The following is a 14,093-nucleotide window of genomic DNA, read 5'->3' on the forward strand; positions in this document are numbered from 1 at the left end:
AGTTTCATGAATCAGATCCATAAACTTTCAAAGTTATGATGGGAATTCAACAGATATCCCCAATTCGGCCAAAGTTCATTGACCCTAAATGACCTTTGACCTTGGTCATGTGACGTGAAACTCGTGCAGGATGTTCAGTGATACTTGATTAACCTTATGTCCAAGTTTCATGAACTAGGTCCATATATTTTCTAAGTTATGATGACATTTCAAAAACTTAACCTCGGGTTAAGATTTCGATGTTGATCCCTCCAACATGGTCTAAGTTCATTGACCCTAAATGACCTTTGACCTTGGTCATGTGACATGAAACTCTAATAGGATGTTCAGTAATACTTGATTAACCTTATGGCCAAGTTTTATTAACTTGGTCCATATACTTTCTAAGTTATGACGTCATTTCAAAAACTTAACCTCAGGTTAAGATTTGATGTTGACGCCGCCGCCGTCGGAAAAGCGGCGCCTATAGTCTCACTCTGCTTCGCAGGTGAGACAAAAATGAAGAAGCAGAGGCTTGATTTGAATGGATTTTCATCTCTATTGACACAGACAAAAGAATCATGTTCTTTATTGACCCTTCATGACTGTTTCTGCTCATTTTGCAGCTATTAAATTCAGACCTCATCCAACACTTTTGAATCCTGCTCTTTTCGTGATGGCGTGATCATAACAAGCATGGTATCACTTTAAAGAGAATTAAATAATCTTTTTAATGATATAAAATATGCATTGTGTAAAATTGGGAGTTGGGAGAAATTAATGGCCAAACTCAGATTTCCAAACATTTTTTTGAGGGGTTTATATTGTTATTGTTTTGCTAATGAAGAAGTGGAATTAAACTGCACCTACATGGGCATAATGTTTGTGAAGTTTTTCCGGTAATACAATTAGTTTGTACCATTTTGCCATAACATATAGGTGATCACACAAATAATTCAAACAAATTGTTTTTCTGCATGGCTATACCTTAAGATTGTAATGCAATTTTCCTTTACCTTTATATAAATTCTTCACAAATCTAATTTTGTAAATGATGACACTACAAAATGGTGTTAACATACAAGTGATTTATTGGAAATGACCAATGGAAATTCTTAGAAGAGAGATAGCCAATACTTGAAAAATCTATTTTATAATCCATAATTTAATAGCCAGTGATAAGTTTTTCTCCAAGTTGGAAAAGTAATACATACACAATATGTATTTTAGGAACCAACAAATGTTTTGTTCATTTACAGATTTTTTGATATATGCTCTTCATAGATCTATTTTTGATTTGGATATTTGTGAGGGGAATTGCCACAAGCCCATAATGTCATTGAACACCAAACTACCACTACACAAGATACAATGTTAGCCTGAAAGAACTTTTGATATCGGAAAGAGTTGCAAGAGTGGGAGTAAAGGTTAAGAGACAGTATAACGGCATGTGTCCATGTAAATCTCTGTTCATGTAGAATCCTCATGAATACATAGAGAACAGAAATTCATGTGTTCTTAATTTGCATTGGTAATAGATAACAGGGATGAAATTATATGCTTCAGCTGTGACCCATCACTAACGGGTAGTTGGGTGATTCGTACACAAAGTCACAATTCATGAAAATCACAATTCTACCTTTTGACCCAAGCCTCACACCCATGTAAGAATGTACACAGACAAGATACATTCTGCATTTGCACTCAACAAAATGTCACTATGCAAAATTGTGAGTTGATATGACAAAAGAAGAATGGGACAATTCAACAAAAAGGAATTGTTCAACAGTCGATGCTCTTCAGCTATCCAGAGCCTTAAATATAACAGAAACAGAACTATTGTCATCTTGATAGTTGCAGAGGTGCCAAAAAATGTTTGCAGAACTGAGCCTATTTTCAAGGTATGAGTGAAATGCAACATTTTTCTGAGAAAGATCAACTAATACCTTCATTCATAAAATGCATCCAGATTCTAAGGCCCGTATTCATGAAATAGATTTTAATTTCGCTATAGTACAAGACCATAGTTCATGCAAATTTTTAAACAGAACTCCGCTATTTTACCGCGCATACTAAAAATCCAATTAAATACATACTTTTGGCAAAGAGTGCCAAAAGGGAAGCACGATAATACAAGGAATCTGCATTAACCACGGTTTTATACTATGGTACAATTGAAACCACTTTTGAGAAAACTGGCCTAAAACTCCATTTCATCCACTCTAAACAGGTAGTAAAACCTTCCCTTATGAACTACATACAGATTTTAAGAGTCCCTTTCATCAGCCATCTTCCTGTCCGTATCTTGGGGGTGGTTCCTTTCTGATAGCTTCGGCAGCTACCTTCCGCCTCAGCTCTCGAACCTCGTGAAGTAATCTACGTTCTCTCTCTTCAAATGTCTGTCTTCCTCGATCAAGAGATACTATAAGATAAAAAAATAGATATATTCAACCTAAAATCACATAAAGTCACTCTTGTATGAATTAATTCAAGACGTTAGGACACTGGGTTCTTCCTTACTTGGTAAACACATACTACGTGGCTCTTACTCCGAGAAATCTACATGGAAGTATATATGAATGGCATCAAGTAATTTTCATTCCATAATACTATTTGGTGCTTATATGAATGTATGATTTACCATTGGTTAGTTTATGCCTATTTCTGAATATTACAATGGGGGGGGGGGGGTAAATCGATATGAGAAATGATTTCAAGAGTTTAGGCAAGGAGGACTGTTCATCACATGTTGAGGCATTTGTTACAATCTGAACATGGTAATATCATCCACCCTTCCCTCAACAGAAAGAAACGTGGTTTCACATTTCATGCTTCAAGTAATTTTAATAAAACATGTGAGGGGTACATTACTCATTAACCACTGATGTTATTGGTGATTGATGTCTTTGAAATAACACCCCCCCCAAAAAAAAAAAATCTAGATCTATTTACTTACTGGGAACACTTCCTTCTGTAGATGTACTAACATCATTGAGGATAGGCCTCCCATCTCTTAGCTCAATCTCTCTCCTATCATCTGTTAAACAAACAAACTTTCAGCAATGAAAAAATGGGGTGCAACAGAGATGTCCACTAGAACTGAATTCAGTAAATATTGCTGAAAATAAGAATACTGATGTTTTCATGCAAGATACTGGTTTCTAAAGTGTCATTTTTATGTGTTGTCCTATGGTATTTCTCTGTACATGTTGATTTTGTCATCAAAATATTGATTTTCAGCTTTTAAAATGCTGAGATGTTCTTGTTCAGGTTGGCAGCTCTAGTGGAACCTAGTGGTGTAATAAAGATACAAATGACATAAATTTGGCTAAGCAAATGGGATTTAACATTGAAAAAAAAGAAATATAGACAATACAAAGTTATTGAATTGAGGTAGTCCTTCATGTTAACCTTTATGAACCCTATCCAGCCGGGGGGAGGGCAAAAACAGTCCCCCAACATTTTTCACGATAAATCTGTAATGTGAAAAGAGTTGCACGCACCGTTTAAGACCAAATTCACAACGCTGGGGTATGCGGTTCTGAAGTTATGTAACATTTTGTAAGTCAGACCCAAAAGTGCTTTAAAATGTGATTTTTTGTAAAAATCCAATGGAAATGCTGTATATAGCTAAAATTTCAAAATGTATCATTACTTTGATTTTTACTGATAAAAAAGCAACAGATTTCATGTTATTTATGACTGAAATAGTAATGCTGACGATTTCCATAGAAAAACCAATAAAAAACAAAAGAAATACACAAGAAATTTGAAAAACAAACAACATAACAAAAATATTTGATATTGCCGTCATTTTTAATATACATTTTATAATAATCCTAAGAGTGTCCAGACCAAAATCTAGAAGTTTTGGGGCTTTATTTAAAGATATGCATTAATTAGCAAAATTATCAATCAAAAAATAAATTTTAATAATTCTGGCAGAATTGAATTGTGGAGGTTATGTCACGGTTGACGTGCGTGCCAACTTTCATCACGATTGCACAATCAACGGCCAAGATCTGAGGGGGGCAGTTTATGTAACCCCCCCCTGGGCTATGCAATTTCAAAATAGCCTGGGCTATAAAGTGTTAACCCACAACTACCCTTAAAAAGTAACATATTCTCATAATTTTGAAACTTTATTCAAAACAAAGACCCTACAGTATAAATAACAAAATCGTAAAGACAACAGTGCATGAGGCTTTTCAAACTAAATGAATCTGAACTGAATTCAGAATGTATTGAATAATGATGTGACTTGTAATGCACCACATCCACTCTGTGCTCAGGGTGTATCAAGAGCCGAGAGTTAAATAAAAGAGTTTTCAGAAGAATTTTGTCTCGACAGAGATACCTTTTTTTTATGTCTTCAGGATGGCTATTCCACAAAGTGGGGCACGCACAACCAAATGATCTCCCCCCCCCCCCCCAAGATTTTAAAACTTTTGGAATAACAAGGTAGCCAGAAGTGGATGAGCGTAAAGACCTACTTGGTCTGTAGCATTGGATAAAGGAATGATTGCGGTACTGATCCATGAATACTATGAAAAGCAAGCACATTAATTATTTGACAACACTAAATATAAACATCAAAATCACTTTTTAATCACACAGATGTGAATTTTTTAGCCAGAACCTCAAAAAAGCAACTCATGCTTGTAGGTGTGGCCCTACAGTAACATATTAACCCCCCCCAAAAAAAAAAAAAATAAAGATAATATCAGGGGGCATTTCATAAAAAGTTGCCAGCACTAGATAAATTGTTATTGCAGACAATTTCAGTGAAGTCCTTGGTTTTGATTGGCTGAGAGGCACTGGCCTCTGACTGTTACGATAGTAACAGAGAAAGTCACATTGTTAGTGCAGACAACTTTCATGAAATTGTCCCCTGATCATTGCTATTCAATGCAGACATATATGTCTTTACCTTGCATTGATGGATGGCCAGATTGGGACTTTGATTTCAGTTGATCATACTCCTGTTGGAGGCGATTGGCATGGTCACGCTGTATTGAAAGTCAAACATTGATGTCGTGTATTATATTAAGGTAAAAATACTTGAGGACCAACATGGTGATATGAATGGATAGATAAAAATATAATGAAAAGAATGAATAAACTATATAAATACACCTCCCATTGATCCCCCTCCAAATCTTTCTGTATTCCCACACATACTTTTTGGTATTCCATAATCTGCCCGAGCATACATCTAGAAATGATGTAAATAAAGCAGAAAAGTGTAGGTTTAAGTCAAATTTTTACAAGCTGATTCAACAAGGTTTAGAGGGGAAGTTCACCCTGACAAAAAGTTTATTGTAAAAATAGCAGAAAAAATTATAAAAAAGTATTGCTGAAGGTTTGAGAAAAATCTATCAAATTGGAAAGTTATTTGAATTTGAATTATTTGATTTGTGACGTCATATGCGAGCAGCATTCCTACAAAGCGAATCGTAAAAAAATCATTGAAATGTCATTATCTCAAAAAATTGAAAATGGTTTTTACTGTACCTTCAGTATATCAATAGACAAATCAATTCACACCCGATCATGAAAAGAAAACAAAAATAAGTCATCAGGAACTACTAAAAAAAAAGCGAAATTCATGCACTTCATATTTCATAACATATGAGGCAGCTGCTCGTTTATGACATCACAAATCCAAAACTTCAAATTCTAATAACTTTCTAATCTTTAACAGAATTTGTACACACCTTCACCAATATTTTTCATTATTTTTTCTGCTATTTTTACAACAAAATTTTCTTTGGGTTGAACTTCCCCTTTAATAAATAAGCTTCAAAAATTTCAACAGGTATAAAAAAAAAAGGAAAATGCAAAGGATGTGATGGTATTGACCCTGTGATTATCTTTGAGGTGTGAGTTACATACATGTAGGGGAAGGCGGGGTAAGTTGTGACACTTTTTGCATTTTGCATGTTAGAATTGATATGACTAGTAATATTGTAGAAATAAGTACCTTGCCTTTAAATTTGATTCTTGGGAAATCTTTTTCACCTATAGATAACTTTCTACCCCCACACTGAAAGTCATCGTGACCTTTGAAAAAAACGATGTCAAATGGCTCAACTTGCCCCATCTGTGGGGTAAGTTGTGCCACCGTCTGGGGTAAGTTGAGCCACAAAAACTATGTACAAAATGTATGCGGGAAGAACCAGGATGTCAATTTTTCATTTAAAGTCTTCACTTGCTAATTCTCTATAAATACTAACATCTTCTAAAAGTAAAAGAACTTTCATGTGAATTTGCTCCTTTCTGCCTGCATATCAACGGCTTTTTACATTTAAATTTTTTTTTTTATTATACATCACCATAAGAATTACCATGGCTCAACTTGCCCCATGTTGATTTGGCTTAAATTACCCCAGTCCAAACTTATTGCGATATTTTCACATCCACACATTTCTCATGCATTCATCATGTAAAAGACTATGACAAAAATGAGAATCCATACCTGGACTAACAATATTGTTCTTATTTCTATAATATATTTAAAGACGTGTGTGGGTAAAAAGCATTTATCTATTTTACACCCTTTTTTACTTTTTTGGCTGAAATTTGTATTTTTCCCTCTAAAAAAGCACTTTTTGTTTCAAAGTTGAAAACAAAGTGGTGGGGTTAAGGGTTATGCAATGGGTCATCAATACCTGACACCACCACAATGTCTGACTCATTCATTATTGGCCTGGGGGTGGTGGCTCAACTTGCCCCTATGCTCAACTTACCCGCCTTCCCCTATATCCAAAAATATAACTTGAACATAGTACGGGATTAAGATATAAAATTATCAAAAATAAAATGAATTAGAATTGAATTCAAATATGATGTAAATACCTTTGCATCAGCTAGTCTGTGTAAAACAGTTTGGACCTCTTCTTCTATCTCTTGATTCTCATCATTCAATCTTGACAGCTAGAGAAGACAAAAGAGGGGGAGCAAATGGTAAGTAAAAGTGGTAGGGAGAGAGGGGAGGGAGTTGTGGGTCTTAATATGGCCAGCCTCGGCCTCGAGGCCCCAAACTCGTTTGAGATCGCAGTAGATGGCAGGTTCATATCCCACTGGTTTAAATTTTTTCCAACATAGGAGTAATGCCGATTTTTTTTTTTACAAATCAGATAATTTTGCAACACTACACAATCAACAACAACTAATGCGCACTGCATGCATTTTAATTCATGCGTGTTTGTTGTATTGGAATAATCGGCCTCGACCCTTCCAGCCTTGGCTTGTTCTTGTCCTCGGGTGGGTCGGCCTTGACCTTGTCCATGGGTAATGCAGCCTTAGCCTCGGACAAGCCGGCCTCGGACACAAGAATGGTGAGTAAGTTAAAGAACTTCTAGGTGTACTCCATGAAAAAAATATTGCTCTTGTAGCTACAAGCTTTACTAATCAGAGATCCAAAAGCAAGGTAACCCTAACCCTAGTATAGCAAAAATACAGTATAATTCATGGCTTCACTTCTAATGACTCATAAATATTGCCAGTTTGTAATCATGTGTGTAAGTAAAGTCATACATGTAGTGTATTACCTCTGCATTTCTGAGTTCCTTTTCCAAGTCATCCAGTCTCCTGCGGACCTCTTCATCTCTTCTCATAGACGTCTCGGCTAGATTCAGATTGGCTCGAGCTACGTCAGCCTGTACCACCTGGAATCAGGATCAAAAAGAGAAGAGTCATTGGCCCGTATTCTCAAAAGAGGTTTCAATAGCACCATGGTCCAAAACCATGGTTTATGCAGATTTCTCGTATTATCGTGCTTCCCTTTTAGCAACATATACCAAAAACGTGCATTTATTTGGATTATTTTTAAATGTACGCAATGAAGTAAGCATTATGTAAAAAAATCTGCACAATCCATGGTTTTGTACAATTGAAATCTCTTTAAAGAAAACGGGCCAATGCAAGAAGTACAATTTAAACCATAAAAATGTTTCACTTTTGCTTGTCTCTACATTACAGATGAACTAATAACAATAAAAGTTGGTTGTCTATGAAGGAGCTCTCAGCACTTTTGCCCCCACGATCTGGCAATCTGGAATAAAGCTTGCGTGTTTCATAATACCTTTTGCACATTGCACCATTATTGTGATGTCACTCATATGTGTTAACCCTGAGGTAATGGTGAATCACAGTGTCCTGCACTCAATACCATGCATTAATCAGAGTTTCTCTTTCAAAGTGATTACAACCTCTATTGTGAACATTATGTGATTTCACTTGTCATTCTACTCATTGATCGTTATTCTAACCCAAGTTTGGGATTCATCTTTTCAGTTAGATATTTCTTAAATTTGTCAATTTTCACTTGAAACCCATGCTATTTTTGTGTCTTTGGAGAAAAAGAACATGGATCTCATGATAATGAATTCCAATGGTGCATGTATTATGAAATGCAGTAAAAAAAAAAAAAAACACTGCTGATTGCAATTTTTATTGCAGTTTTATAGCATGAACTGAAGTAAAAAAAAAAAATCCCAAAACAGATATTTTTCCAAAGTTTACAAAATCGGCCTGGTGGTTTTTATTTGTAAGAGTGGGTTTCATCTGAGATTTTTTTTTTCTCCATATTTGTATCAAGGAGCACTGTTGAGCTAGCGGCATGAGCGTCTATTGACAGTGTGCATGTGTGTAAATAAGTTATTGTCATTATTGTAATTGGTGTAAAATCCCCATCCTCCTTGTCAACAAAGTTTTTATCAACTGTTGTTATAATCATCATTATTGTCATTATCATCATCATAGTTATTTTCATACTAATGGTGGAGATGAGGCCTACCTTTCTCCGTCCATGTAACAGATCTCTCTGACTCTCGTCCTGCCTAGCCTGTCTTCTCTCTGCCAACTCTTCTCTCTTTCTCCTCATCTCAGCCTCCGCTCGTTGCTGGTACGTGGATGATGATGCCGTCTTTGCAAGCTCCTGTGTAAGAGAGAATATTGTTTATTCAGTACATACATGAATGAATGCATATATTATACATCTCTACTGGCCACGGTATAGGGTTTCATAAGAGAGGATGGGAAATATCACAAAAACAATCAAATTTTTGCTTTAAAAAATTGATTGATTTTCAAAATTATAATATTCCGAGACCATCAATAAAATCAGCTCATAAAGCAACACCTTAATTATCAACATAATAATCATCATCATCGTATTCATCATATATCACCATTATCATCATCAGCGTCATCGTCGTCATCACCACCACCACCCCCATTATCATCATCATCACCACCATCATCATCATCTTCATCATCACCATCATCATCACCACAACCATCATCTTTGCAACCACCACCATCAAATTATACAAACTCGTATCGATCAACATAACCATCATCCTCCATTTCCTAATCATTACAACTGTCATCATTATCTTAATAATAATACTAATCATGAGAAGTAGGAGAAGAAGAAGGGAAAGACAGGAAGGAGAAGGAGGAGGAGAGAAGTAGCAGGAGGTGAAAAAGAAGAAATAGAAAGAAGAAGCAGCAGCATGATGATGATTATAATCATCACAATTACCATACTCTTCTCAATTTAAATCAGAATTACATCTGTGTATTACTACTCTCATACTCATCTCTTCTGTCCTCATCCTCCCCACCCTCTTTCCCTACTCTTTTGAGTAGGGAAGGAGGGTGGGGAAGATGAAAACAATATATTGTATCCCCCTTTCCCCTTATCTCTACACTCTGGTCATCCTTTCCTTAATCTGTCAAGTTACCCAAAGTGTTTGTATTTTTATTTGTAAATAATATATTTATAATGTTCGATTTCTATATACCATGTTTTCATTTTATTGATATATTTTGTAAATCCAATGCAATTCAGTCTAAATGGCTGTGAAATGTGGATATTCTAATAAAACCTTAAAACCTATACTATTACCATCACTATTAGCCATGGGTAATAACCAGTTTTACCTGTTCAAGCTTTCTCTTCTGCGCTTCAAGGTCCATTCTTCGAATCTCGATATCATCCATGGCTGCCTTTGTCTCTTGCTCTCTCAAAATACTCTAGGATAAAATAAAGAATAGCCAGGCATGATACATATGGGGAGCGTTTCATGAAAGGACTTGTTGGACGTTTTATCCAACAAGTCCCATATTTTCAGACAGTAAGCAGAGCAACCGTGCTTCTCAGCCAATCAAATTCAAGGAAAGTTGTCAGATCTGACAAGTACTTGGATGAAAATGTCGACAAAACTCTCCCCTGGTATCTGGAGGGTGCATTTCATGAAGCGATTCCTATGTAACACACAACTTAAAGGTCAAGTCCACCTCAGAAAAATGTTGATTTGAATCAATAGAGACAAGCACAATGCTGAAAATTTCATCAAAATCGGATGTAAAATAAGAAAGTTATGACATTTCAAAGTTTCGCTTATTTTCAACAAAATAGTTATATGAACGAGCCAGTTACATCCAAATGAGAGAGTCCATAACGTCACTGACTCACTACTGTAGGAGCTGTTATTTTCGCGGGGTTGATATTGCGAATTGCCCATCGGCCGCGAATTTAACAACACGCGAAAATATTGACACATTTCTTTGTCAGCGCCAATGCCCCCAACAGCAAAGCTTTGCTATAGAAAACATCCTGCATAGTGACAAAAGGAGATATGCACCTCTATATGTACAAAAAATAGGCTTAGAAAGTACAGTTAGTGATTCAAAAAAGTTAGCTAGAATTTCACTTTTTTTAATTTCTCAAACAAAATCAGGGCCTAAACTATTTTCTAACATTATTTTATCAATATTTATACACTCACTGTAATATTTAAATGTATTTTCCATGAAACAATTTGATTTTATTGTCATCTGATTGACTCTATACACACGTATTGGTAGCTATTTGCATACTCATTAATATTCATAAGTCACATGACCAGAATTTTGAAGGTGAACATTCTGTTCACAAAATTTCACAATTTTGCACTTTTTACCAACTTTTTGAAAAATGAATCGAACCAAACACAAATTCCAAAGATTGCTTAACCCTATAGATCCTATGGCATGATGAATTTTTAGATCTAAAGGTTAAAAAAGTGAAATTTAAGCCACTTTTTCCACAATTTGTAACTGTTTTTACAGGGACATATTTATGTACAAAAGACATATCAGCATGGTGACTTTGAGGAGTGTAGATTTGCACATGAATTGCACTAGTTTTGCTTCTTTGAAATGCTGTGGAAATGTATCGTACGCGAATTTAACAACCCGCGAAAATGTCGGGACCCCTGCGATTCGCGAAAAATTCTGTACGCGAAAATAACAGCTTTTACAGTATTTCTTTTGTTTTTTATTGTTTGAATTATACAATATTTCAATTTTTACGAATTTGATGATTAGGACCTCCTTGCCTGAAGCACAAAATGTTAAAATAATGGAATTCCACGTGTTCAGGGAGGAATGAAACTTCATTTCACATGACAATGACGAGAAAATAAAAATATTTCATATTTCATATAATAAAATACAAAAGAAATAGTGAGTGAGTGATGTCATCAACTCTCTCATTTGGATGAAACTGGCTCGTTCATATAACTATTTTGTTGAAAATAAGCGAAACTTTAAAATGCCATAACTTTCTTATTTTACATCCGATTTTGATGAAATTTTCAGTGTTATGCTTGTTGAATTTTTCTCTTTTTATTCAAATCAAGTTTTTGTTGGGGTGGACTTGTCCTTTAAGCACGACTGGTTACGCTATCTATCAGATTCTCAAACATTTTGATCTCATCAGCTTAAGTTGAAATCATATCTTAGGAGATTAAAATTCCAATTCTTAACAAGTATCTGTGTTGAAAATTATAATATGTTCATAGTTGGACCAGGATGGTTGAAATGCACTCCCATATTGATGTTTAAAAAGGGACAATTGCAATTGCTCTATTATCACAAGAAAGGGTCACCAGTCGTAACTTATGAATAGCTTTATGAAACACCCCCCTGGTCAGTCTTAACAAAAATGTTTTCATACCTCCTCATAAACATTGAAAGAATTGAAATTATTTCAAAATGAATTAAACATAACTCTCAATCATATCATGTAAGCATATTTGAATTATACATATATGACAACCCCTTTCCATAGATAAAAGAAACAGAAAAAGAATAATCAAACAGACAAAACATGTTCAAGACACACGTCTTATTATCCAGAATTCACCAGACTGGATGATAAAGTAAAGAAATCCTAAGTAAATTTAAAATTGAAAGAAAGGGAGTCTGCTGGAGTTCTATGTCTTACCTTCCTTGCTATCTCATCATCAAGTCTCCTAAGTTGCGTTTCTTGCTGGTTCTGTTGATGATGAACAAACTTCCTTTGAGCCCCATCTAATAACTGAAGTTCCTTCATCTGTAGCTCACGCTTCATTGCTTGAAGTCTAGAAAAGAAAGAAAGTAGCAAAGCAACTAGTCAAGCAATGGGAATGAAGAAAACATTAAAGCATGTCACACTGCAACAAGTGTTGCTAAGGCGAGCACATAATACGCCCGCCTGTAACGCGGAAAATGTAGTTATTGGGCAAGCAAGAAAAGTGGAAGGTGGCCATTTCACCTTTGACCTTTTGACCTCAATATCAATAGGCTTCCTGGAATCTATGCTAGTATCATACACAATAAATTATACGAGCCTAGGTTAAGTTTAACAAAAGTTATCGCGTTTACAAGGACTTCAGAAGGACAAGATGAAAACATGTTAGTGTGACCTTGACCTATGACCTTTTGACCTCAAAATCGATATGCTTCCTGGGATCAATGCTAGTATCAGACACACCGAGTTATATGAGCCCAGGTTAAGTCAAACTGACGTTATCATGTTTACAAGGAAAAGTAAACGGACGGACGCACACCGAGCGTGATACCATAAAACATCCAGTCTAGGATGGGTTTACAAAAAAGGAATACAAAATGCCATCAAATGTATGAGTTTGATATTACAAATTCAATCAAAGAATTCAGTGAACTCTCAGAAGTCTACAAGCAAGATACAAAAATGATTGATATTAGTTTAAAAGTCTCTACACTATTTAGTAATTACTTGTAGGTTTGTCATGATCTGGCAGTTATGAGTCTGATCTTCCAAACAGAGTGTTGTATGTTCAAATCCCAGTTTTTTTCAAAAGGTTTTACAAAATTTAGAATAGAAGAGAAACATTAATGATTAATGCAGTGTTAAATACACTCCTGTCAAACAATCACTCAGGATTAATTCGAACGAAGTCACGCGGCTCAAGGACTGTAAAATGAATTGACAACTTTATTTCATCTCGATGATCCATCTAAATAAACATCATACCTGATCCTTTGATCCACCAGCTTCTGTTCCTCCTCTGCAATGAGCACTCTTCTCTGCTCTTCAGCCTCTTTGAGTAGCTCCTGCTGTCTGTACCAGGCCTCCTCCTCTGCCCGTCTCCTGGTTAGCTCCGCATGGAGCTCTGCTGCTGCCTCCCTCTGGTGGAGATACTCCAGCTCATCTTCGCGGATCCTCTCCCTCTCCTGGGCCTAGAGGGAAAAAAAATCATCATAAATCAAACCTCAAATTAATCATTTCAGATTTTATACATTAATAAAACAAGAATAATATCATAAATAATAATAAAGAATCATAAGGATAATAAGAACAACAATACTAATAACAATAATGATATTAGACTTATGTCACGCCAAATCCACTCTGTAGAATGCTCAACGTGTTTTTCAAGAATACTTATACAGCGCTTCATACATTGGTTTCTAGGCACTTTACATTGTAATTATTATGTCCCTGGTCACAGGATTCATCACTGTTCCACACACTAAGTGACCATCTCCACTCCCTGGAGAGTATCCTGGCCAGGCAACCATCTATCATTTCTATCATCTTTACAGTTTGGTTTAATGTTTTGTACTGACCTGATAGTCTACAATGAACTTGGGATACTTGTTGAAGACTGGATACTGTCCTTTGGTGAGTGGTTTGAGATCATCAAGAAGCTTCTCTGGATTGATGTCATCGGGAGTGCCTTCCTGGATACGATATGCCTCACCTATCACCGAGTTGATGTCAATCGCATTGCGGTGATGAAAGAAGTACTGTGAAA

General features: G+C 35.7%; 1 protein-coding gene across 2 annotated transcripts in view; it reads right to left on the reverse strand.

The window, feature by feature from the left end:
• Window positions 1-878: 878 nt before the first annotated feature.
• Window positions 879-14,093, reverse strand: part of LOC121408290 (TBC1 domain family member 31-like) — a 40,496-nt gene continuing 27,281 nt past the window's right edge. The window contains exons 14-23 of one of the 2 annotated variants that reach the window (XM_041599706.1): window positions 13,906-14,085; window positions 13,310-13,515; window positions 12,260-12,395; window positions 9,931-10,023; window positions 8,780-8,920; window positions 7,533-7,649; window positions 6,838-6,915; window positions 4,910-4,988; window positions 2,936-3,013; window positions 879-2,401 (exon numbers count right to left, since the gene is read on the reverse strand). In XM_041599706.1, the coding sequence (XP_041455640.1) occupies window positions 2,262-2,401; window positions 2,936-3,013; window positions 4,910-4,988; window positions 6,838-6,915; window positions 7,533-7,649; window positions 8,780-8,920; window positions 9,931-10,023; window positions 12,260-12,395; window positions 13,310-13,515; window positions 13,906-14,085 (1,248 nt within the window). In that variant the 3' untranslated portion in view covers window positions 879-2,261. Of the gene's footprint in view, window positions 2,402-2,935; window positions 3,017-4,909; window positions 4,989-6,837; window positions 6,916-7,532; window positions 7,650-8,779; window positions 8,921-9,930; window positions 10,024-12,259; window positions 12,396-13,309; window positions 13,516-13,905; window positions 14,086-14,093 lie in introns of both variants that reach the window. The other variant, XM_041599705.1, reaches the window with a different exon arrangement.

Source organism: Lytechinus variegatus, chromosome 2 (genome assembly GCF_018143015.1).
Source record: "Lytechinus variegatus isolate NC3 chromosome 2, Lvar_3.0, whole genome shotgun sequence".
In the NCBI taxonomy this organism is placed as follows: domain Eukaryota; kingdom Metazoa; phylum Echinodermata; class Echinoidea; order Temnopleuroida; family Toxopneustidae; genus Lytechinus; species Lytechinus variegatus.